General features: G+C 47.3%; 2 protein-coding genes across 7 annotated transcripts in view; one reads left to right on the top strand and one right to left on the bottom strand.

Annotated features, from left to right (window-relative positions):
• cdk5rap2 (CDK5 regulatory subunit associated protein 2) overlaps positions 1-22,702 on the top strand; it is a 37,855-nt gene extending 15,153 nt beyond the window's left edge. For 2 of the 6 annotated variants that reach the window (XM_080510401.1, XM_080510402.1), the window contains exons 20-51: positions 26-155; positions 254-393; positions 472-588; positions 700-840; positions 922-1,034; positions 1,111-1,250; positions 2,755-2,895; positions 3,011-3,120; positions 3,511-3,636; positions 4,139-4,240; positions 4,347-4,516; positions 4,611-4,926; positions 5,034-6,456; positions 6,625-6,726; positions 7,174-7,322; positions 7,721-8,100; positions 8,178-8,410; positions 9,546-9,597; positions 12,179-12,345; positions 13,191-13,490; positions 13,825-13,950; positions 14,051-14,158; positions 14,235-14,424; positions 15,790-15,911; positions 16,457-16,684; positions 16,809-16,898; positions 18,070-18,317; positions 18,975-19,133; positions 19,225-19,363; positions 19,885-19,931; positions 20,054-20,105; positions 22,303-22,702. In XM_080510401.1, coding sequence (XP_080366527.1) covers positions 26-155; positions 254-393; positions 472-588; positions 700-840; positions 922-1,034; positions 1,111-1,250; positions 2,755-2,895; positions 3,011-3,120; positions 3,511-3,636; positions 4,139-4,240; positions 4,347-4,516; positions 4,611-4,926; positions 5,034-6,456; positions 6,625-6,726; positions 7,174-7,322; positions 7,721-8,100; positions 8,178-8,410; positions 9,546-9,597; positions 12,179-12,345; positions 13,191-13,490; positions 13,825-13,950; positions 14,051-14,158; positions 14,235-14,424; positions 15,790-15,911; positions 16,457-16,684; positions 16,809-16,898; positions 18,070-18,317; positions 18,975-19,133; positions 19,225-19,363; positions 19,885-19,931; positions 20,054-20,105; positions 22,303-22,388 — 6,147 coding nt within the window. In that variant the 3' untranslated portion in view covers positions 22,389-22,702. The remainder of the gene's footprint in view (positions 1-25; positions 156-253; positions 394-471; positions 589-699; positions 841-921; positions 1,035-1,110; positions 1,251-2,754; positions 2,896-3,010; positions 3,121-3,510; positions 3,637-4,138; positions 4,241-4,346; positions 4,517-4,610; positions 4,927-5,033; positions 6,457-6,624; positions 6,727-7,173; positions 7,323-7,720; positions 8,101-8,177; positions 8,411-9,545; positions 9,598-12,178; positions 12,346-13,190; positions 13,491-13,824; positions 13,951-14,050; positions 14,159-14,234; positions 14,425-15,789; positions 15,912-16,456; positions 16,685-16,808; positions 16,899-18,069; positions 18,318-18,974; positions 19,134-19,224; positions 19,364-19,884; positions 19,932-20,053; positions 20,106-22,302) is intronic. The other 4 variants (XM_080510404.1, XM_080510403.1, XM_080510405.1 and 1 more) reach the window with 4 other exon arrangements.
• Positions 22,703-23,067: 365 nt separating this feature from the next.
• The window catches only part of nup188 (nucleoporin 188), a 20,392-nt gene continuing 18,174 nt past the window's right edge, over positions 23,068-25,285 (bottom strand). Inside the window, exons 40-42 of the mRNA XM_080509726.1 lie at positions 25,038-25,243; positions 24,817-24,946; positions 23,068-23,744 (exon numbers count right to left, since the gene is read on the bottom strand). Coding sequence (XP_080365852.1) covers positions 23,550-23,744; positions 24,817-24,946; positions 25,038-25,243 — 531 coding nt within the window. The 3' untranslated portion in view covers positions 23,068-23,549. The remainder of the gene's footprint in view (positions 23,745-24,816; positions 24,947-25,037; positions 25,244-25,285) is intronic.

Raw genomic sequence — 25,285 nt, 5'->3', positions numbered from 1 at the left:
TTTTTTTGGGGGGATTTCTTTGCAGAAGCTGCTGCAGCGCGGTCAGGAGCGAGACCAAGTTCTGGCAGAGATGAGGCTCAAGGCAGAGCCGGATCGTGTCTTGGAGCTCCGGCAGACGGTCCAGATTATGCAAGAGAGGTTGGATGAGAGGGAAGGTGAGCACGGTAACGTCGAAACCACCCAGTTTGAAGATTTGCGGGTGCGAGAGCACACATTAATCCCACGTTCACTTTTGTGCTCGTCTGTGCTGAAGCTGAACTCTCCAGGAGGAACAGCGAGGACAACACGGAGAACATCCCCCTCCCCAAGAAGACCGTCATGGTCCTAAAGAGGGAGTTGGCGCAGAAAACGGAAGCTCTGAACAAAGCGCTGAAAAGGGAAAATGAGCTGAAGGTGAGTGAGTTTGAAGCATTTGGACTTCACTGATTCCAGCGCCATTTATTACAATCGCTGTCGTCATTTCGTCTCCAGATTGGCCTGGCCGAGCTCCAGTCGGCCATGTCTGAGCTGGAGGGTCGTAACGAAGGACAAGCGGCTAACATTGAGTCTCTGACTGCCACGCTCACAACCAAGGAGGAGATCATCAGTGTACGGCTCCTTTGCGTTCATGTGGACAAACAGAAAAAAACGGGAGATCACGTGATTCCCGAGTGGATAAATTCCCCGGCGGTCTCTAATGGTGCGTTTCTGATTCTGCAGGTTCTCCACCAGCGACTTGGCCAGAAAGGCGACAGTCGCCCCGACCGTGCACACGACCCGACAGGCACGGGCCTGGATCGATCACTGCCGGTGCTCCCTCAACGGGAGAGGACCATGATAGGCGGAGACAGCCAGCAGGATGTAAAGCTTTACATAATTATTTAAATTTTACACATTATTCTGAGCGCTGTACCTGTAACACAGTTTATTCCCGTTCCTCAGGCTTTCCCCAACCTTGTAGCCTTGCAGCAGGAGCACGACGCTCTGAACAAAGCCCTCAGAGCCGAGCAGCAGCTCTACTCCAACATCGTCAGGACCGTGAAGGAGCAGGACAGGTAGAAGGAAAAAAAACCCCGAAACATTTGCGCTGCGTTCAAGTTTGTGCTTTTAACGCCGCGCCGTGCTTTGCAGTGCCCGGCGTCTTCACGCGTTGCAGCTGGAGCTGACGGCGGTGCAGCTCCTCAGGCAGCAGCTGGAAGACGGCATTAGAGCCAACGAGGAGCTCAGGGATGACTTGGAGACAGAGATACAGAGAGCCAAGCTCAGAGAAGGTGCAGTGCAAACAGGTCGGGTGGTCAATGAGGATGGAGATTGAATCAAATCAAACGCACAAATGCCACTTTCTCCTTTTGTCTGGTGTGTTTGCTCTCGGCGTGCCCCCCCCCCCTTCTCTGTTGTTCCGTTCAAGCACGGCCCACCCGGCCCTTCCACTGCTCTCACCTTTGTTTTTCTTTTCTTCACGTCGTCACCTTCTCATCTGTATTGACTTCATCACCATCTGCACTGTCTCTCCCTTATTAAAAACCAACTAATAAAAGCTGCAGCCAGCACGTCTTCTCTCTTGTCACCTTCACCACGCTGTCTGCTCGTTTTGTCCGTCCCTTTTAAACATTTGTCGTTTTTGTTGTTGGTCGCGTCATCTCTTAACACCCCTCTGGGTTTTTTAATCCAATTCCTTCAGCCATCTGTCACGTGGACTGTGTCATTACATAACATCAATAAAGGCATTAAAGCTTTATGTCCCGTTTATGGAGAACACCATTAAGGATTAAAAATATATCCTATTTCCAACCCCCCAAATCCCCAAATCCACTGTTTATGTTTCCCAGCATCACTAACTTAATACAGTTGGACACATTAAGCGTAGCTTCAGATGGAATAAAACTCATTGTGAGTTTGTGGTCAAAGCCAAATAACTCGAGTGTATATTAATGTGTGTGTGCATGTGTGTGTGTGTGTGTGTGTGCGTCTCCTTCACCCCTGTGTTCGGAGAGCCAGGTGTGTAAACAGGTCAGCTGTCAGTAACAGGACTGAGGCTCACGTTCCCACAGACTGCAGCAGAGACGCAGCAGGGTCGTGACCACTCATCCCCGTTTCAGTTATATAATCACCATCATTTCTGCACATTGCAAGCACACGCTGTACTGAGACAACACACAACTGTAATAATAATTTATTTATTTTTTCTGTCGCTTTGGATTCCACCACTTTTAAGCCACTTAAAGTAAATAAATTCAGCCAAAAGCTTGTCTGATTAAACATCTGATCAGTGAAAAGGAAGATTCAAAAAGCCAATTTGCTTGCTCAATTAAGTCATTTTGCATGGTGCGACATGTACACTAAAAAAAAAAAAACTATCACTTCAAGACTCGATGTTTTACAATATTTTTTCAGTTTAATTAGCAATAAAAAAAAACCTTGCCAATTCCAAATAAGAATACCTCTTAATTCTATTAATGCATTTGTAATAAATCATAGAATTTTTTTTTTCACAGTTTTAAATTACATACTTTTGGGAGATGCACCTGATTATACTTTCAGTTTGCAATTTAATAAAATCTCAATTTCAACTGCAAAAAACGTGCAACGATATGCAACCATAACTGTCTGTTGTTAATGCCAGGCTTTCCGTGGCTGTGACGTTCAAGTGAAACGTTAAAGCTTCACAAAGATCCATTTCACACCGTAAATTCCGTTTATGCACCTTGTGAATCGCTGTAAAATTGTGCAACTCCGGGAAACGCGCTCTGAATTTAACTCTGTGCACGTGTGCAGGCGTGGATCTGAACGATCCCAAGGAGCTGGAGCGCGTGAGGCATCAGCTCGAAGACGCCCAGCGCTGGAACGCGTCTCTGCAGGCTCGTCTGGGAGCCATCCAGAACCGCGGCGGGGGAGTGGGAGGAGCCAATGATGGCGGTAAGACTTGGGGAAAAGATACATCTGGTTGAATATTAAAATGCTTTTTTTTTTTTTTTTGGTTTGTTTGTTTTTAATGAAAGCCTCTTCATTCGATGCGATTGTGCTGCTGCAGGTGAAACGTTGAGTTTCCTTGGAGATCAGACGACATACCTGAGCTTCTGTGTGGGGGAGGGGCACGATGATGGTTTATCTCGACTGTCTGCGCAGGAGCTCAAAGAAAAGGTAACGTGCCCGGGACACTGGAGAGTTAGATAATTGTGCAATTATTATTTTATTTATATATATATATAAGGATTGCAACATGCTTTAAAATGTATTTAACTTAATCACTGGTTGCCACTCCATGTCATTGTAATTGGATTTCACGCTTCATGTGCTTCTTGTAGTAACCTGGATTAAAACCCAAGGTCCCAAACACTCGAGACGAAATGCGATGTGCTACCACAAAAAAATATATATATGTTTTCACAAAAGTACAGTTATGTTACAGTTAAAAGTTTTAATTTAAACAAAGGACACCACTAAGTTCACTGAAATAAGCAATTCGCCGGGACATGGACGGGTGTGAACTGTCGGCACAAGTAAGGAAATGACCTCTACGTATTTCTGAAGGTGGCGGAGCTTCAAGACCGGGTCAGCAGGCTGCAGACCGTCAACACTGAACTCCAGACTCGACTGTCACGGACGGAAAAGCTGGAGCGCGAAGCCGACGACGAGGACCTCGCCAAATTGAAACAGGTTAGAGGCCACGGAAGGCGTGACGCCGTGTTTAAAACTTGAGATGTCGCAGGTTTGTTTTGTCCTGATCCTTTGAATAGATGACAGATATATTTAGATTTAGTCTGCATTTCGATTTAAGGACTCGCGAGTCACTGTCTAACGTCCATTAGCTCCTTTCTAACCTTTGACCCTACTTCTTAACCTCTGTCCAGCTTGTTACTAATGTCTCTTTAGTCTCTGATCAAGTGTTTCTCGTCTGTAGTAGAATCGACCCTCTCTCGTCCTGTCCTTCTCCTTTTCCTAATCAGTCCCTGTTTTGTTTTTTTTTGCTTTTTGTCTGTCTGTTTGTTTGTTTTTCTCTCTGTGTTCCCATGAAATGGTCTTTCCTCGCCATGCCACATTAGACACATCACGCCATTTTGCTGTTGCTGTGCAGTGTTTTATGGATTCTGTTCCCTCATTAAGCTTTTCTTTTACCGAGCCACGTTTGTCATCCTCGCCTCCCATCCCATTACTCTAGCAGCTTGACAAGACGCAGGACAAGCAGCCGTTCGCTCACAGGAAGAGGACGCCTCTCCCCGGTCGGGGTGAGGAGGGCGAGGCGGCCAGCGGACCGGAAGAGGTACAAAAATACTACCTTAAATACTGGACTTTTTTTTTTTTTTTTGGAAAAGGTCTATTTAAAAATCTGGGAGAAATACGGTTGAAATGTCGACGTCTTGCTTCAGGTCGTGTCTGGAAAGCTGTCGGATGGCGAAAGCATGGGCGGCGGCCTCAGTCAGACCGGGGATGACAGTTTGGACGCCGGAGAGAAAGATTCCAGGGAGAGAAACGGAGATTTAACAGCGATCACAGTCCTGTTGACTGACTGCGGCCTCGCATCCGTTCCACACCTGAGGTGGGTTCTTTTGAATCCTGGGATTTCCCTCCGTCGTCGATTTCCCCCGCCCGCCCGCAGAACTCGAGAACTCATCACGTGCTTCCCGTTGCAGAGCGGAGGTGCTCAGGCTCCGCTCGGAGAACGCGGCGCTGCGGGGTCTGCTGAAGGAACAGAAGTCCGCCGAGCCGAAGGAGAAGGCGAGCACCGACGCGTCGGGGAACAGCAGCGAGGGCCAGTCTGACACGAGGAGGAGTTTGGAGGCGCTGCGGCCCGACGCCAAAGAAGGCTGCGGTGTGGTCAAGCAGCTGAGGAAAAGGAAGGAAAACAGATGGAGCGAGGCGACGAACGGGGAGACTCCTGCTGCCGGCGCCGCGGGGGAGACGGAGTCGCGCGGCGGCAGTCCCGGGCAGCGTGCGGCAAAACACGGGGTAGGATTTGATAAGTTAATGAACATTTTCTGGTCTTTCTGCTCGATGTCTGTCACTCTTTTGTTTTTTTGTTTTTTTTACAATCTATGACTCTGTTTTAATTGTAGGCGGGCGTTAAATCTCGCCTGCCTGTGCCTGTGAGGCTGAGAGCCGAGGCCGCCGGCGGCAGCGGTCACCCCGTGGGCTCCGGGCGCCAGCGACTTTCGTCTGAGGAAAATTACGAGTCTGACCAACCGATGCCTTCAGAATCCGACCCGTCCTCACCGGTGCAGCAAGACGTGTCCCCCTCCGCCGCCCCGGGGCCTCCTCCTCCTCCTCCGCCTCCGCCTCCTCGCCGCGGCGGCTGCAGTCCGGCGGGGTCCGACAGAAGTTCGGATCACACCCCGTCCGCCGCTGTGCTCCTCGCCCAGCTGGAGCTCCTTCACCAGGAGTGTCAAGAGAAAGGCGCCGTGATCAGCACGCTGAGCGAGCAGCTCTCCGGCCGGGAGGAGCTCCACGCTCAGATCCAGGAAAAGGACCGGCTCAATCGACGCTACGCCGAAGCGCTGCAGGCCGCGGAATCCACCATCGCTTACCTGACGGCCTGCAGCCTGGACAGCCAGGGGGGATTTGGGTCGCACGCCGCTCCCGGGACGGACGTCGGCGTCCTCGGCAGGTGCTTGGAGCTCCAGACGGTCCTGCAGGAGAGGGAGGCGCTCAACCGCCAGCTCGTCGAACTTCTGCACGCGGCCGAGGAGGCCGTGGCTTGTCCCGACGAGCGGGAGGGAAATCCAGCCGGCGCCGAGCTCCGCTCGAGGATACGGGAGGCTTTGCAGCGGGCGAGCGCCCCTGCGCACAAAAAGGGCTCGGGGGGGGTGTTTGGGGGGGCCGAGGGCACTTTGCGGGAGCTGCAGCGGCGTGCAGACTCTCTGCAGGAAGCACTTTGGCGGCAGAACGGGCTCAATGCGGAGCTGCACAAGGAAACGGCCGCAAAGTCACCCGACGACGGAGACTCCCAGGACCAGCGTGGCTCGGTCGGAGGCTTTGAAAACAACGGTTCGAATCCAGAAATGCGCATGGTTTTAATGAACTGCTTCGACGCGGCGGAGTCTGCCGTCGCCGCTCTGGCGGCACACTGCGCGAACGCCGGCGCTCCGGTGTCAGGCAGGTCACAGATCAGCTCCGACCTGCAGATGCATTTGGACAAACTTCAGAGCGCTCTCCTCCTGAAGGAGCAGCTGGGGGAACCCGCCCACCCGGGCGGCGGTCAGCCCGCCTCCACCGGGACAGAGGGACAAAAGCTCCATCGGCATCTGTGTTTCCTCCACAAGGTCATCGCCGATTCCTCTCAGGAAGAGAGGCGGCACAGAGGGGAGGGCGAGGGCCATGGCAGGGCTTCCCAGGAGGCCAGAGCCTTGCCACCGAGCGTCCAGGCCCAGCTGGAGGCGCTTCACAAGGAGCTGAGGGAGAAGAAGAAAGCGTGTAAAAGCCTGGAGGAGAAGCTGACGACCGCCCTCACCAGCGCGTCTTCCCCCGAAACGGCGAGGAGAGGTAGGATGGCACGTCTGCTCACGTCGCTTTGAAATGTCACTTGCAATATCATATAGACCGACGTTTCTTTTCAATTCTAAAATAATTCAGGAGCAACTTTAGGAGACGGAGTCTCTGCGATTTGAAATGATTTCTCCCCTAACCACAACATATTGCTTCCAATGCCAGCTCCCGAGCAGGATGACAAGGGCGTGCAGGTGGATTTGCAGGACCTGGGTTACGAAACCAGTGGCAAGAGTGAGAACGATAGGGAAGAGAGCAGTAGCACAGGTAGACGGCCTCCAGGCAGACTCTGCATGTCTTGTCAGCTGACTGGACACTAATCTGAAGACTGGATAGATTCCTTCAGTGTGTGTGTGTGTGTGTGTGTGTGTATGTCTGCATGGGGAACGAAGGCACCTGTAACACACGTTGATAAAAAACCTCCACTGTTTGGGTCTTATAACAACACAAGTCTTCTTTTTTTTTTCTGGTTTCTGGGTGTGTTTTTGTTTAGTTCTTCTGCACTGCTCCTTTATTCAAATGGCTCGTCACTGAATTCTTGCACGTTTCCACTTCCACAAGTTTGGGATTGTCTTTCGATCACTCATTAACCTTTCACCCTTTTTTACCTCTTCAAATGGGCACCATCCCCCCTTTTTTTTTTTTTATTTTTTTTAAGTTGCATAAAGCATTCCGTTTCTCCTCAGTGTTTCCGTGTTTTCGTTCTGTTGCCAGATCTCGAGGCGGGTGTGAAGCCGAGCTGCAGTGCCTCCAGCCTTCCTTCTCTGCTGAAGCACGAGCAGGCTGCCTTCTCCTCCACTGAAAACCTGGACTCCAACTCCAGCACCCCGTACCCGAGCTCCCCGGCACTCAGCTCGGCCAAGGTAAAGGAGCGATCGGGAACCACGTGATGAAAATGTCTCTATTTTTTTTTTACAAAACCAAACAATTACTGTGGAAAATGAATAGAATCTCAACAATAAAGCCGATTTTAATGAAACCTCCTGCTGCAAAATGCAGAGAAATGTCCCTAAAATCTTGCAGCCGTTGCATTATGCATGTTTTTAGAATCGCATCCTGACAGTATGGCTTTGAGACTAATTTGAAATTTTTTATTTTTTTTTTAAAAGGGATTTTTAACACCCCTTATCTAGATATTCAACCCTCTAATGTTCGAAAAGATAAGAAATCTTCTGAATTACATTCAACTAATTTGCAGAATTTGGACATATTAACCTTCTGCTGTCTTTTTTTTTGTTGTTTTTTTTGGTTTCAAATTCAGCTCAGTCTGAAAAGCTTGCAGGTGTACGACGAGTACGGCGCCACCGAGGATCCTCTCCGGCTTCAGGGACAAGTCCGAGAGCTGAAGGTCCAGCTGGAGAACCAAACCAGACTGAGCCTCCAGATGCAAAGTCTCCTGCGAAGGAGCGACCCGGCCGCCGCCGCCACGTCCGACCCGTCCCCCGCCGGGGGTCGCGAAGGCAACCCCGGGGAGGACGGCGGCCCCGGTAAGAGCTCCGGACACGGCCGGGTCGGGGAGAGCCAGGCGGTGAAGAACGGCAGCGGCCGTCCGGATATGGGCCGCGAAAGAGGGAAGGCGGTCGACGGGAGCCCCGGTGGTCGACTCCAGCAGAGCCGCAGTCGCTCCACGTCACCTGCGAGGTCGCGAAAGTCTCTCAAGGTTAAAATTCTGCTCAATTTTGATTGATGCCGATGACTTGATGTTTTCCCCTCCGCAGGCTGGACTCCCTGGTGCAGTCGCAGGCCCGGGAGCTGTCGCAGCTGAGGCAGCAGCTCAAGGAGAGCCGCAGGCTGGGCGGCCTGCAGCGTCGGCAGCTGGACGAGCTGAACAAGACCTTCAAGGAGCTGCTGCAGCGCGGCGACGTGGACTACTACACCGGGGAGGCGTTGAGAGAGCAGCTGGACAAGAGCCTGAGCATCCTGGACCGGCTGGAGGGCCGGCTGGACAAAGGTAGGGAGCCGCAGCCAAACGCTCTCCCCCTCGGCGATGGCGAAAAGCGGCGTCGTAGCTTCAAAGGCCGAGTGAAATGTAAAACACTACTTTGCAAAAAAACGATAGTTGGGCTACTACTTCTAAGGTTCCTCCGACTCTGTCCCACCACTGTTGTCGCATAACAAAGTTATTTGAATTTTGAATCTCCAGCCGAGGAAGTCGGGGGAATCCTTCTTCTTCGTGGGCGTGACGTCACGAGTTGTGCAGATCTCGATCTGTTGTGTTTATATCGGCTTGTTTCCCTCTTAGATATCGAAGTTATAACAGTGTTTTGAAGTTATAGTCGGTGTTTTATGAGCCTTGACGAAAGATTGAGCCTGGAAGAGACCAGAGAGAGGAGAAAAGGCGCACAGGCGTTGGGAGCGGCTAGCCGCTAGCTCGGGCGGCTAGTAGACGATCAAGTAACACCTGGACTCATCTTCGGTGATTCCACGCAGTCGGAAAAGTGCTTCGACGTGTTGGATCCAGGAAGCCGGTCGTTCTGCCAAAAGTCAGGAACCTCAAAGCCTCAAAGGTGAAAACTGGCGGCTGCTGAGGCCGAGGAGACGAGGACGAATCGAGGACGAAGTGTCTTCTGCTTCCTCAAACATGTTTCAGACGGGGTCACCGATGGCAGAACCACCTTCTGTGTTTTTTTCATCAATCACTGGATTTGAAATGACGATGATGATGAAATATCGTTAATTTCAGCCTCTTCGTCGTCAAAACTCTTATCCTCCATAATGTAAACACAACTTGGGCGTGTGCACAACTCGTGACGTCACACTATTATTGTCAGAAGCTCCGCCCAGCAGCGAAAATAGCGCCGTTTATCGGCTATTTTCTCGCAGATTGCCGTGTTTTAACGTTTTACTCTTCAGCCAGTTAGCATAAAAAATGTCCCTAGAAGCGACAGCCAGAGTGTTTTGGAGGTGGAATTTTCATTTCACTAGGACTTTAGGTCCGGATCAATCACAACAGTTTTTAAAACAAACTGTTTTAAACCCCCCCCCCAACACAAAGAGGAAGCGATGGCCCACGAGGAGAGGAGCAGTCATCCGGGGATGATTTGCGCCGACGGGTTCATGACGCCGTCATTTCTGCTTTTCTGCAGGAGAGTCTCATCTGGGTAATGAGGATGTGGCAGCTCTGGAACTGTCCCGTAGGTAAGTGTCCACACGCACCCTGTATTTAATCACACTTGTATATTCAGCATGAGGCAAGTTTGTTAATTGGTCTATTTACTTAGATTTTTCTTTCACGGCTGAGGCGATTTCAAAAACATGTGATGAGTTAGTGATTTTTAATTTTTCTAAGATTTTTCGAAGATTTTCTAACGTCTTTCTACGACCGCACATGAATTTATTTGTTGAATAATAACAAAAAAAACAACACAAAAGCATAGCATGCTTTTGTGTTGTTTTTTTGTTATTATTCAACAAATAAATTCATGTGCGGTCGTAGAAAGACGTGTTTTGTAGTTAATTTCCCAGACGTACAGAATTAGAAGTACACACGCCAAATCCTATCAGGAGACACAATAAGACTATAAGGTTTCACCAATCCTATTAAAGTGCAGCTTATTGCTTTAAGATTTAGCGTTGACATGTACACCTGTTTCTTTGCGATTGTTTATTAGACTTGAGACGTTAATGTGAAGATACTCGAGCAGCAATTTTAGAGAATAACCAATTTGTTATTGTGGTCGATCGATAATTTGAGTCCTTTAATGATTTAAAATTAAAACGTCAATGTTGTATTTATTTTCCTAACTTGATTGTCAATTTTGTCATGTCTTTTTTTTTTTCTTTCTAGTCTGCGTGTCTGCCTCTTTAAAGAGGAAAGGCGCTAAGGTTACACTCCTTGGTGCCGGTTTATTTTCCTTTATCGCCGTTTGGCGCGTGTACTCGAGAAGCAAAATCAAAAATGTGTAAAAAAAACGAGTGGCGAGTCAAAGCGCATGGGAGTTTAGTGAAAAACACAAAATGAAGGGTTTATTATTAGTCAGCAGCGGGTGGCAGACACAGGAAATGTTAAATTTTCAAGTTTTATTTGACTAGTTCTGCTCCTTTTATATATATATATATATATATAAAAATGGTTAATTAGATTTATTTAGCTGTGTGCGTCTTCATGTGAACGCGTTTCTGCTTTTTAGGTCGAGGGGGGTTGTTTGCTGAGCTGTTTTGATTTGTGTCTCATGACCTTATTAGCGCCCCCCCCCCCCCCCCCCGACCCTGCTTTTTGACCCAGTGTGTGTGTGTGTGTTGTTCATGAATAGTGTCCTGCTGTTGACCCAATTCTGTGACGGTGAAGTGAAACATTAAGGTTATTCTGCTCCTAAACGGGTCACTGGTGTTTCACACGTCAACGCAAATCAACTTCTTGTCCAAACAGCCATATTTTTTAATTTTTTTTTTAACATTTTTATGATTTTTAATCGGGATTTCCGTCTCTTTTTCCGGACGCTAAAACGTTATTTTACCGTCATTCAATCTGTGCCGGATCCGTATCGGTTCGACTCGCGGTTTTAAAGTCGTACCGTGCATTAACGCATGCCGCCGTACGGGCAGCCTCGGGGGGGGAGGTCGTCCCGACAGCCCGTCCGGCGTCCAGCGCGACTTAGATAATCTGCGCCTGGAGCTGCAGGGCGAGCGAGAGCTGCTGCAGCTGCACGTCGGCCTCCTCGTCCGCCACAACCTCGGCCTGGCCGAGTGCACCCGGGAGCAGCTGGACCTGTGAGTTGGGCGCGTGACGCAGACGGACAGCATGACAGTTTGCAGTGCGACTCCTCGTCGTTTCACATTTTCCAGCTGTGTGGTTGTTGTTTTTTTCCCCCCCCTGCAGAAACACCTTTTTTATCCCCCGCCGTGGCCGATAGGCCCCGAAGGGGGATCTTGAAACAGTCTCCGTACGTCCGTACGTCCGTCCGTTCGAACGTTTCTACCTATATCTCGCCAACCCCTGGGCCCACAGTGACCAAACTTCACATGTGGATACATCTCAGAGGGGGAAGGGATACTATGGTGACCTTGACCTAATTTGCATATTAAGTAGGTCACAGGGTCACGAAGTGCTTAAAAACACATTTTGGGCTCTGGAGGCCTAGGTTTTTGAGCTAGGGCTCTGAAATTTTATACACACCTACTAGTACTCTGGGGACACCCTCCAGCATACCAAGTGACCTGACCTTGACCTTGACCTTGAAGATCGGTAGGGTCTGAAGTTTGCTCGTCATGGTTGCAAAATACATGTATTTTCATATAAACATTTCTCAGCAGTTCCTGGGCCCACAGTCACCAAACTTCACACATGGACACTCCACCTGGGGAGAAGGGGCACCATGGTGACCATGACCTAATTTGCATATCAGGTCACAGGGTCACTAAGTGCATAAAAACACCTTTTGGGCTCTGGAGATGTATTTTGACATAGCTTATGAAGAAGACCTTTCAGATTCTACATAATGATCTACTAGGACCCATGGAACACCCTCTAGTGTACCAAGTGTGCTGCCTTAGAGCTGCTTTGTGAGAAAATATAAAGCCCTCCGGCGGGGGATTAGCCGAGCAACGGCCTTCTTGTTTTTTTTTTCCTTCTCTCAGCTTCTTCCACCAGCTCTGTCCGCCTCGCTACCCCGAGTGCTTGTTTGTTTTGACCTCGGAAAGCCGTTGAGTTAAATGCGGGGGGGGGGGTGATCAAACGCGGCCGCGCTTGCTAACGTGAGTCCGTTCCGCGTCCCGCCAGGCTAGCCGGAGAGCTGCAGGAGAAGAACCGACTCATCCAGAGCCTGCAGGCTCAGATCCGGGTCCAGAGCGCCGGGAGCCACGGCGGCTCGGCGGCGTCCTCCTCCTCCTCCTCCTCCTCCTCCTGCCACAGCAGCCCCACAGCGCCAGCTGCTGGCCGAACTCACAGTAAGACGTCCTCAAAGCTACATCCCACGCTGACCAATTCATTTGTCCCGACCGCTCAGTTTCAATATCAATTTTTAAAAAAGCACAATAAAATGGCAAATCTTCCCCATGCTGGGCTTATTACTATTTTTCTTTATAGATTTCGCTTCATGTGCATAATAAAACTATGTGATAACGTCTCATAAGGTCAATCTGACATTTTTTTTTTTTTTTTATTCAGAGGCCAGAATTTGTACAATTAGAATTTAAAATTGCTCTTCAGTTGTTATATGTGTGAAAGTAACTTAAAAAAAACAAAAAACAGCTTAGGAGTTATAAAAAATTCATACACTGTACCTTTAAACTCAAGATGTGATATGTAGATGTGCTGAAACTCGGCTTTACTCCTCGCGCTGCATTAAAAATGCACATTCTCTCGATATCTCGCACGCCGTTGAGATTACCTCGACAGTCGGCGAGGTCACGGGCCTGTAGCGCCACTTATTTTCCACTCGGATCCTTTCCTGTGGCGGCGGCGGCGTGTCCCTCGGGGACAGAGCCCGCCGGCCCAGGACGGGGGCGGGTGTCCGCTTTCAATCCACCTCCACTTGGAGCTGCATTATTCAGCGGGCAGCGATCGGGTTCAAGTCTTCACATTGTGTTTCCCGGGATAATGCAGACATAATGCAGATGTAATGCAGCTCTTAACTTTTCCTCTCTCGGGTTAATTGATCTTTTCATGCAACTTGTGCGAATGGAGGGATTTCATATTGAACTTTAATCTAAAACAAACAGATTCTACTTGCGTGTCGTGTTCAGGAAGAAGCACCGTTCCGCTCATTTCTTCCCGTCCTCCTCGCGTTCAGGCCGCCGGCAGCCGGCCGACTGGACCGGCGCTCCCGTGGGAGGGGCCGACGACGGAGGCGTGTCGGCGCGGCGGGACGCCGCCGGCCGCCTGCAGAGGGAGAACGGGCGTCTGCGGGAGCAGCTGAGGGGCAGCGAGGAGCTCAACGCCACCCTGCGCGGCGAGCTGGACCTGCACCGCTCCATCGGCATGGCCCACACCGCCTCGCAGGACCACGACTCGGGCCTTCAGTCAGAGACTCAGAGAGAGGACGGAGACTCGCCCAAGGGCGCAGGCGAACAGGGTCGCGGCGTGAATCCCGGTAAATATGCAGATTTGCACATTAAGAAATGACATTTTTGTCCCAAAAAATTCCTGTCAGTGACTCGTTCTTCCAACGCCAGTGTGAATTTACTTGGTGGTTGATGACAATTCTTTTGTTGGATAGAGATTTCAATATCTGGCAGGTTCAGTTTCTGATTTTTAACATTTTAGGGCGTCTTCGGCGTGTACTTGTGTCCTTAAAATCCAGCGCCGGTTGTCGTTTTCTCGCATTTATCACAACTGAAATGTCCGCGACGGTTTAATCCTCCTCCGTGCTTTGAACGTCTCCTGTGAAATACCCATCGGCGGTTTTTTTGCGCTCGTCCCGTCAGACCTGCTCGCCGAACACCTCCAGGAGATCCGGGCTCTGCGGCAGCGGCTGGAGGAAAGCATCCGCGCCAACGACCGCCTCCGCCAGCGGCTGGAGAGGAGACTCGCCGAGGTGGAGGGCGACTCGGGTAACCAGCCGAAAGCCGCCGGACCCCGCTTTCACGCAAGTCACTCTTACCCCCCCCGAAAGCTTGACGCGGAGTTTCACGTTTTTCCTCCGCGTTGCAGCCGCCACCAACATCTTCATCCACGGCGGCGAGGAGCCGGGCCACGAGGTGCGCTTCCTCCGGGGGCAGAACCAGGCGCTGAAGGAGCAGCTCAGCCTGGGATCCAGAGGTACAAACCCACGGCGTGCAAACCTTCCTCCGATCTGCTCCACAAGTTCCAATCGGGGTTTTTTTTTTTTTCTCAGACAAGCAGAAGGAGAACGAAAAGCTCCGGGAGACTCTGTCCCGGCGGACGGCCAAGCTGGAGCAGAGCCGGAAGGAGTGCGACGCCCTGCGGGAGGAAAACGGCCGGCTGCTGGAGCTGCTGGAGCGCGGCGGCCGCCAGAACGCGCAGCTGCAGGAGTCGCTGCGGTTCAGCAAAGAGGAGCTGCTCAGGTACCCACACACACACACACACACACACGTGTTAAAACAGCCGGTTAATCGGAACAAAACAACGTTGACTTCCGCATTTTCGAGCGTCTCCGTGACGACGACGCTCCTCCGTGAAAGCCCCAAGCCGCTCGCCGCCGCCCGAAAGAGTCGTGGCTGTCGTCGTTATTACACGCCACTCTGAAACCCGAGAGGTTGACGTGCGTGAGGCTCGTCAACAAACACATGGAAACGCCGTGGTGGGCGGGAGGTGACCCGGGAACCCCCGGATCCCACCGACACGGCCGAAACTAGAAACCCCGGGGGTTCGAGTTTCACTTTCACTCACCGGCCCCCTCCCCCGACACGACGTATTGAGCTTTATTTTTTTTTTGTAGGATATTAGGTTGACTGTTCAACACATGGAAAACATTTCCCCTCACATCCCCACAACACAGCCACTGAACCCGGATCAGCGAAACGAATATGTTATTGAAGCGTCTTTGTCGCAGCTGGATGGTGAATCAGTCAGACCAGGCTACGAGCTGAGAAAACCCGACAAGCGCTGCAGTTTTAGAGAAGCTCTGATGCGTCTTCCACCATCACGAGTTCACTTTTACAACCAATGTTGTCAGAATGTTCAATTCAGCAACTCGGCAACAGCTTAATAGGTTAAGGAAAGCGTTTTTCAACCTTTTTTGAGCCGAGGCACACTTTTTTGTTTGGAAAAATCTGGAGGCACACCACCACCACCCGAAAATGTTAAAATGTGAAACTCTGTAGCCTCTATTAACAATATAAAGTCATTCTCATCAAAGTTTTATCAACAGGAATCAAATAAATGCAGAAAAAAAGTATTTCCCAATTTCTTTTTTTAAAATTTTGACTCCCTCAGTGTGAAACCTGGACCTGATGGATGAAGAGCTGAGATCCTGGTTCACATTCTTCCTTTTCAAAAACTTCTCCATCACTGTCACTGACACAGTACTTTGGTACAAGATGGTAGCAGGAGGTGGAGATTAACCACACTGACGTCTGTTAAGTTTCGATTTCACCGGCAAAGTTCTGTGCTGCCCTCTAGTGGCGAAGAGTATTTATACATGATTACGCTGCAACACACTGTCGGCCGGGAGAGCAAATGATTTTTAGAAAAAAATATGAAATTGGATAATTTCCCACGGCACGCCTGACGAGATCTCGCGGAAACACCAGTGTGCCGCGGCACAGTGGTTGAAAAACACTGAGTTAAGTTATTTCAAATGATCCGTTGTTACACCTTTTGCCGGTTACAGTTCCTTTGAATTTTGCTCAAAATGGTGGTTGTTTCGGCTACTTTCACCGTGAAGCAGCCGGCGGGCGGTCATAAACGGTGGCTCTGGTGTCTTGCAGGCTGCAGAGCGAAGCGACGCTGCAGCGGCAGCAGCTCTCCGACTCGCAGCGCCTCCTGCAGTCGCTCCGGGTGGAGCTGCAGGTCCACGAGACGATGAAGACCGAGGCCAACAAGCACGACGGTAAATCAAGAACCCGGAACGTTCAAAGGTCTCGTGTGATCTTTCGACGCAGACTCTTCCTCGTCTGAGCGAGAATTTCTCGATTTGACTTTAGTCATAGTGTTCCATGTGAAACGTGACTCTTGTCTCCTTCATTCTCACGGTTTTTTTATCGTTTTGGATCACAGATGGCCTTGCTTTGTTTGATTTGGGTTATTTTGTTATAAGAGGATGTTAATGTAAAGAGTTACAACTAAATAAACCACTTTAAGTTTCCATCCAATCAAATGGTCGACGTGTTCATCTTTTCCGTTAAGGCGTCTCGTCTATTTAGCTTCTTTTGCCTCATTGCTGCCGTGACAATGTGAATTAAAGCACAATATAATCTAATTAAAGTTATTATTCCTGAGCTCTGCTCTTTTATTCACGTCACATTTTTTGTTTTTTTTAAATCGTCCAATTGTTTGCTTAAAAAGCCAAACATTTAACAGAAACAGAAGCTCATCGCTGCCCCCTGCTGGATGAACCACCTAATCTTCTCCCTGGTGTGTCTTGTGACGCTACAGAGTTGCGAGAAGCCGCCCAGGATCACGCCGCCGCCACCTCCTCCTCCTCCTCTCCCTCCGGCTCCCTGGACTTGAGCGAGCTGCTGCGTGAGATCCGCCACCTGCGGCTGCAGCTGGAGCGAAGCATCCAGACCAACACGGCGCTGCGGCAGCGGCTGGAGGAGCAGCTGCTCCGGGGGCCCAACCGCTCCGAGACCATCAACATCAACTACCTGCTGTCCTCGCCAGGTGAGCGGCCGGACGGACGGACGGACGGAGCGGCCGTCCTGCGTTGCGCAACGGCTAAACCACACGCTTGGCTTTTGTTTTTGTTTTATCCCCCCCCTCCCCCCCCCCCCCCCCCCCCCACCAGACGAAGGCGGCAGGTCTCCGGGACGCGAAGGCTGCGACCCTCATCAGCACTCGTTTCAAAGTCGCGGCGAACACGGCGGATTCCAACACGGTAGGGAAAATACAGACGAACCAAAAGGCTGAAGGTTGAAAACAGACACTTGATGTGTTAGAGTTGATTTTGGCTATTTCTCTTTCTATTTCCAATCCAATCCACTTTATTTTCTAGAGCACATTTCAACAACAGAGCGTTTCCAAAGTGCTGCACGTGAGACTGCACATAAAAACAATCAAACTAAAACAGTGCAAATTAGCTCCAACACTACTACACTGCAACTTTATTTATAAAGCGGCTTTAAGCAGCCGTAGCTGAGACAAGGTGCTGTACGTTGAAATAAAAAATATAAGAGGCAAAATAAAAACATTAAAAAAATGAAGACAATAAAAAAAGTTAAAGCAATAAAAACAATCAGATGGTCAAACAATAAACAAAACATACAAAGTTAAAACAATAAAAACAATAAAAAAAAAAAAAGTTAAAGCAATAAAAACAATCAGATGGTCAAACAAGAAACAAAACATAAAAACAATAAAAACAATAAAAAAAAAAAGTTAAAGCAATAAAAACAATCAGATGGTCAAACAATAAACAAAACATAAAAACAATAAAAACAATTAAAAAAAAAAAGTTAAAGCAATAAAAACAATCAGATGGTCAAACAATAAACAAAACATTAAAACAATAAAAACAATAAAAAAAAAGTTAAAGTAATAAAAACAATCAGATGGTCAAACAATAAACAAAACATAAAAAGTTTAAAACAACAAAAAACGAAGGCACTAAAAACCAGAGCAGTGGGTTTTAAGACGAGTTTTAAAAATCAAATAAGGCAAAATCAATATAATAGTACAACATAAGGTGTGTAAAGCTTTGATGTTTAAAATGTGCTTCGCTTTTGCTGTTATTGCAATGTTTCTTGGAAGTTTCCGTAGATTTCCAAGTAATTCTATCGTCTCTAAAAACTCCGAGGGATGTGATTCCAAGCACCCGCTCGACAACGACGCCCTCTGTCTGAATCGCTTCCTGCGAATTGGAACTCAAGAGTGTCGACAAAACAAAATGATCTCGAAATCTGAGGAAAAGCAAAATGAGGATATTCGGCAACAAAGTTGCCGAATATCCTCATTTTGCTTTTCCTCAGATTTCAAGATCATTTTGTTTTGTCGACACTCTTAAGTCCGAAGTTGCTGCGTGTCAAAATACATCTCCTTCCTTTCCTCAGAGGTGGACGGTGCCTTGCTCAGCGGCGGCAGCGACAGCGGCAGCTCCGTCGACAGCGCCTCGGCCGTCCCGCCGCCCCGCCTGGTGCCGGGCCACCGCGTGTGGGCGAGCCGCGGCGGGCGCCACGTCCTGGGCCTGATCGAGGACCACGACGCCCTGCGCCGGCAGATCGCCGAGGGCCGGCGGCTGTCGCGCGGCGTGGAGTCGCAGCTGCAGGAGCTCCGGCGGCACGGCGCCGACGACGACCAGGTGCCGGGGAAGGAGGGAAAAAGAAAAAAAAAAAAACACACCCTGCTTGGTTTTAGAGCAGGGGTGTCAAACATGTGGCCCCCGGGGGCCAGAAGCGGCCCGCCAGGGGATCTAATCCGGCCGCCGTGTGATTTTTTAAATGTTTTTTAAAGTATAAATATGAAAACTGACAAGAGGACGATCTAAAAAAAACAGTCGATTGGCAGAAAATGACATTCAAAACCGCCCTTGGTCAGAGTTAATTAATGCAATCTGTGGAGGTCACACCTTTCACAATAAAAGAGTCCAATTTATGTGAACTGATACTTTAGACACGTAGACTCCAAAAAAAATTCCAGATGACGACAGATTGTTTTAATCCTGAATAAAGATACGATATCCAGGTACAGATGTTGTGTTTCCTTTTTGCAAATATAATAATATCTGATTAACTTTAATATGTACATTTCAGAATAGAATGGCAAATTCTTGCAGTTCTAAAAGGATCAAAGGAAGGAAAGACTTTGACATTTGTCCAGATCTGCAGTTTAATATGTTACGTTTGACTAGTTGGGCCTCCAGAGGTCAGATCAGGTTGGATGTGGCTCCTCGACTGAAATGACTTTACCGCCGCCGGTTTCGAGTTTCGGTTTGGATCATGTCTTTTCTCTCCTCCAGGCTCTGGAGCAGCAGCACCTGAAGAGTTTATCGGGCAGCATGAACACGATGCGGCAGGTTCTAGAAGAAGCCGGCCGGCTGCTCAAGCTGGTGTGGAGAGTCTCTCTGCCGCCCGGCAACAACAACAACAACAACCAGCAGCAGCAGCAGCAGCAGCAGGTGACGTGAATCGTCAAAAAATACGCTTCATCCACGCCAGTCGAATCGAGTATCTCTCTACAAGCGACTCCTTCTTGTTCTTGGTTATCAGGACGAGCTGCTGAAGGACGAGATCGGCCGGCTGAAGAGCCGCCTGTCGCAGCAGGAGAGGATGCTGAGCGGCGCCGTCAAGCGCCTGCGGACCACCAACCAGCTGAAGGAGGGGATGGAGAGAGTCATCCTCGACCAGCGTACGAGTCCCAGTCCCTTCACAGTAAAAGCGCGGGTCGCGGCCGAGTCAGATGGGCAGAAAGAGGGAAGAGAGAGAAAACGCTCAAATCTTCGTGGCGTCAATTTGAGGGAGATCCGTGGGAACGCGTGACGCGTTTGAATTTCTACTTATTTAGAAAGCGACGGTCACATTAGAGCACATTTTCACTACTTAGTTTGATAAAGACGACGAGAAACGGGTCGGTTTGATAATAATCAAGTCACGTAAAATGTAACGTGTAAAAAGCAGACGCTCGGTTTCAAGTAAATTGATCCACGTCAGTTTAAATGATTGTCAACAGTTTTGTTTTAAAAGCGTTTTAAGAAGAAAAAATGTGTCACAATTAAGTTTCTCGGTCCCGAAGTGAAGGAAACAAAACGACAACTTCATCAAAACCACATTTCTGAGCCGAGAGAAACGTTCTCCTTACATCAGTGAGGCGAAAACATTCGTATAAATAATAAACCGACGTGTTGTTTGTTTATTTGTTTCCCTCCGCAGTGTCTCTGACTCACGGGGTGCTGAAGAAGGCCCGGGGCAACCTGGAGGTGAGTTTCTCCCTCAAAACCTCCTCGGGAGGATTCCAACATGGCCGCCGAGCAGCGACTCACCCTGTCGCTCTCTTCCCCTCCTCCCCTCCCCCCTCCCCCGCCGGTTTAAACTGCCGCAGACAAATTACTGCAGCCTCTCCGGGCTGAAGGGCGGAGCGGTGGCGGCGGCAGGTCAGTGCGGCGCCGCCGCAGGTTTCAGTGACGTGAAGCATGAAGGTTCTGCCCTCCTGCATGACGGAGTTCTGACTTTTTTAATGATTAAAAGAGGATTTGTCGCGACGCATGACGAGGCCGAGGCATTTTGTAGCGAATGCTTGTTTGCTTCCCTCGCCAGAAGAATCGGGAGACGTTTGAACCGAACGTCAACGATTCTTTTTTGGGCTTGTTTGTTTGTTTGTTTGGCTTGTTTTCATAAAGGCTCCTGGATGAAATGGTGAAGAAAGCTATTGAATAGTGTTCGAAAGACAAAAGACTAAATAAAAGAAAGGAGTGGAACAAAAAGTGGATCATTTGGATTTAATAACATGATGAGGTAGAAAAAAAGGCTAAAAAACTGTAAAAAGTGTGACTAAAATGACCTTTATGTTGAGATTGGACTCATGTTTGGTGGTAAAATTTCCTAGTTTGCAGACGTATAGACGTGATTCCATGACTTTTTACCCCACACAACAGAGACAAGTTAAAATGTAAAAGTTGTTATTTACCAGTCCGAGAGGAACTTGATGTGTGCGTGGCTCCTAAACTAATGTTTGACATTGATGATCCAAACAAAACTATTCAAAACTACAATGTAAAATAATACTACTACTGCTAGTAGTGAGGTGCTTCTGACCTCACTGGTAGTAATAGTAAGATAAAACAACCTACTCGCACCACTAGTGGACATTGGGGCACTCACTTGTAGTACTAGTGAGATAAAACCTACTAGTAGCACTAGTGAGGTAAAAAAAAAACGCCTTACCAGTGGGTATTACTAGTTGGGTGTAGGAGGCTACTAGTTAGTGACATGCCTACTAGTATTGCATAGTAGTTTACCAGTAAGGTTTGATTCCACACTAGTAGTGTCAAATCCAATACTAGTAAGACGCAGTCCTTGTACTAGTGGGGAAAAGGACCTAACTAGTAGCTATACTAGTAAGTTTGATATCTAGTAAAAGGAATACTTTAGTGTTACCGTATGTCTGAAACACAAAACAGAATAAACAAGTAAAGTTAGAAACAAGTAATAAGTACACAAGTAAAGTTAGAAACAAGTAATAAATAAACAAGTAAAGTTAGAAATAAGTAAACAAGTCAAGTTAGAAACAAGTAATAAGTAAACAAGTAAAGTTAGAAACAAGTAATAAGTAAACAAGTAAAGTTAGAAACAAGTAATAAATAAACAAGTAAAGTTAGAAATAAGTAAACAAGTAAAGTTAGAAACAAGTAACAAGTAAAGTTAGAAACAAGTAATAAGTAAACAAGTAAAGTTAGAAACAAGTCATAAGTAAACAAGTAAAGTTAGAAACAAGTAATAAATAAACAAGTAAAGTTAGAAACAAGTAATAAATAAACAAGTAAAGTTAGAAACAAGTAACAAGTAAAGTTAGAAACAAGTAATAAATAAACAAGTAAAGTTAGAAACAAGTAATAAGTAAACAAGTAAAGTTAGAAACAAGTCATAAGTAAACAAGTAAAGTTAGAAACAAGTAATAAATAAACAAGTAAAGTTAGAAACAAGTAACAAGTAAAGTTAGAAACAAGTCATAAGTAAACAAGTAAAGTTAGAAACAAGTCATAAGTAAACAAGTAAAGTTAGAAACAAGTAATAAATAAACAAGTAAAGTTAGAAACAAGTAATAAATAAACAAGTAAAGTTAGAAACAAGTAATAAATAAACAAGTAAAGTTAGAAACAAGTAACAAGTAAAGTTAGAAACAAGTAATAAGTAAACAAGTAAAGTTAGAAACAAGTCATAAGTAAACAAGTAAAGTTAGAAACAAGTAATAAATAAACAAGTAAAGTTAGAAACAAGTAACAAGTAAAGTTAGAAACAAGTCATAAGTAAACAAGTAAAGTTAGAAACAAGTCATAAGTAAACAAGTAAAGTTAGAAACAAGTCATAAGTAAACAAGTAAAGTTAGAAACAAGTCATAAGTAAACAAGTAAAGTTAGAAACAAGTCATAAGTAATAAGTAAACAAGTTAGAAACAAGTCATAAGTAAACAAGTAATAAGTAAACAAGTAAAGTTAGAAACAAGTAAAGTTAGAAAGCGTCTTGACAAAATGTCGGCGGCCGCATGTTGTTTCCTGCACGTCTGCTGCTGCGGCTTCCTGTTTCTTCATCATCATCGTCGTCGTCGTCATCATGGTCGTCTTCTTCCCTCAGGAGGTGCCGGTCAATGGGCAGTAGCGGAGCGTCGGTCCGATTCCTCCGACGGGAGCGGCGGCGCCTCTGTGCACCTCAGCTACTGAACCTCCTGCTCTTCGTCTTCATCTTCGTCGTCCTGCTGGCAACCCGTCACCTTATCATTGCACATGTTGGGATTTATTTCAGGTACTGGAGCTGTAAAAGGAAGAAGGGAAGAAAGAAAAGCCTCTGTGTATATATATACTTTGCCTGCTATTTACATGATTCTGCTGTTTTCTTTTTTATAAAGATGCGTATAAGAAGATGAAAGTATTTTATTACCGACTGCGTTTTTAACTTTTTAGTTTCTAATGGGCAGGTTGTCTGTACAGGAAGTTCCAAGGTCCCTGTGTGTGAAAAGAAATGACGTCCGAATGCAGTAAAGACAACAGTTGAACTGATGAAGCCTGTCGAGTTTGGCTTTTATTTTGAAGAGACACAACCTCAAGTTCAAAGGGCAAACGCCTTAAAATACAAGAACGACTGGATTAACAAGTATGTGTTACATAACATTCATATATAATAGAATTAATAAAACAAATGAGCTTTAGATGAGTGTTGCACACCTATTATAAAGACAAATATTTATATATAATCACTCAGTATATCACCATAAGACAGGGTTTTAATACATTATCGCTCATAAATTGTTAAATCCGTCAAAAAGTGATTTTTCGCAGATTGTTCCCCGTTAAGATGGACAAAAACGAGGCGGAGAGAACGAGCTGTGGTATAAAAGTCCCTTTATTAGCATGTTTAGTACAAATGTTGGCGGCGGTTTTCGAAAACTGGGGAGAAGCACAGATAAGAAAATAAGCTCCGTTTTCCAAACAATTGGCTGAAAATGAGGAGTTTGAAACTTTTACGACCACTTTTATCAACGTAATATATATATATATATATATATAATCTTCAAACTAATTTTAAGTCGCGCTTGAAGGGCGTCCGGCGTTCGTGGCGGCGGCGGCGGCCTATAAAACTAGACCTGTGGAGAGAAGAAGAAGAAAAAGAAAGGCGGACCACAGTCACCGGGGTTTAATAGAACCGAGGAGCAGATTTCACTGGAGGTCAAAGTTCAACACTTTTGGTGGCGGAACTTCTGTTTTTTTGGCAAAATAAAGTATTAAAATAGAAAAAAAACACCTAAATGTGTAACACGGCAGAATTCACATCCGTAAAAAAAAAAAAAAAAACACCGGGAGGGGGGGAGGAAGAGGGGATGAAGACTATCTCTGCACCAGCCTGACGAAGGCCTGAACCAGCTGGATGAACGGCTCCTGGCCCTCCGGCGCCGCCTTGGAGCCCGGCGTGGCGGGCTTGGACTGCGAGGAGGAGGAGGAGGAGGAGGGGAGGAGGCCGCCGGCCGGCGACGACGGGGAACCTCGGCGGAAGTGACGGGACAGACTGGACAGCAGCGTGCTCTGTGGGGGGGGGGGGGGGGGGGGGGGGGGGGGGGGTAATATATACAATAAGTACATGATCGTATGAAATACGTTACATTTTGTGCCATTTTTCCTCTATATCTCAGATATAAAATCCTCAAACCTTGCCTTTTTTGGTGTCATTTTGTTCAGGACAACCTCATAAATGCATTTCTGAAGTAATTTCATCACTTTGGCATGCTGTGTTAAAACAGTGGATCTAAAAACGCCATAAAATTACAAATTCGGTTGGTAAAAACAGAGATTTATTGACTATAAAAGTCACAGACATGGTTAACGAATCATTTTGTTTACTTGTAAAGTAAATCAAAACTATAATTAACTAAAATTGATCAAAACAGGAGTGAAAAAAACAAGTTCTATACAGATATTTACAGTGACAGAAGCACTGCCTCGGGCGTTTTTGTAAAACTATTTACAAGAGGTCACACATATTTTTCCTCATATCTCCGCTTTTATTTGTGCGATCAACGTCATTTAAAAACGAGCTTGTAGTTTTATATCTGCACTTTCGACACGGATTGAAACCCTGGACCAGACGACGCTGTGCTGTGACGCTACGGCCTTTTCAAACGGTCATGTGACGCACCGGTGAGTCCGCGGGCCCCAGAGGGTTCAGAAATATCTTTCCATCACTTCAGTCATTCAAAAGTAAAATAAACTCTTTGCAAAAACTTCCAGTTCATACATATTTACAAGCACACTATTTACAGTATACACAGAAGAAAAAAAAAAGGGATATATTGTCATCGAGAATATTATTAATATAAACACTGCCACTGTTTGGTATTTAAAATGTAACTGATGAACTTTGACTAGTATATTATTCAGATTATGTACATGTATGTGTGTATATATTTGATGTGCATGTATAAATTGTATATGGAAAACTTGTGTATCGTATATATTTAATGTGTATTGTAAAAACAGTTTCAAAAAAAAAATTTGTGTGACGTTATCGCGAGAGGAAATAAATATTGGAGAGGATAATAATAATAATAATAATTTAAAAAGCCTTCTAATTCCTGTTTTGTGCGTTTGTGCGTCTCACCAGCTCCGAGCTGAGCTCCTGCTTCAGCCTCTGCTTGTCCCGCGGGAGGATGGAGGGATCTTTGAGGCAGCGCACCGCCTGGGAGGTCAGAACGTAGAAGCAGTTCTCCATGGTGAACATCAGCAGAGACCTGGAGGGAAACACACACACACACACACACACACTGGTTTTTCTCGTGGCGTCTCCCGGGGATACGAGGCGGCGGCGGCGGCGTGACTCACTTCAGCGCCTGGATCTCCTCCGAGGAGGCGAGGGCGGCGATGCCGAGGGAGACCGGCTCCTTCTTCTTCTCCATCTCGCCCAGCATGCCGAGCGCCACGTTGACAGTGGCGAGCAGCGTCCCGAACGACGGCGCCACGTCGGGGTCGAAGGCCGGCGTGGTGAAGCTGAGCGCGAACAGCGTCCGGTACTCCGCCAGGTCCATACACTGACCAGACGGGCGAGAGCGGCGTGAGTCGGGACCGGGTGT

This window comes from Blennius ocellaris (genome assembly GCF_963422515.1).
Source record: "Blennius ocellaris genome assembly, chromosome: 15".
Classification (NCBI taxonomy): domain Eukaryota; kingdom Metazoa; phylum Chordata; class Actinopteri; order Blenniiformes; family Blenniidae; genus Blennius; species Blennius ocellaris.
The sequence above is the reverse complement of the archived record's forward strand: the minus strand, read 5'-3'. Positions and strand labels throughout refer to the sequence as shown.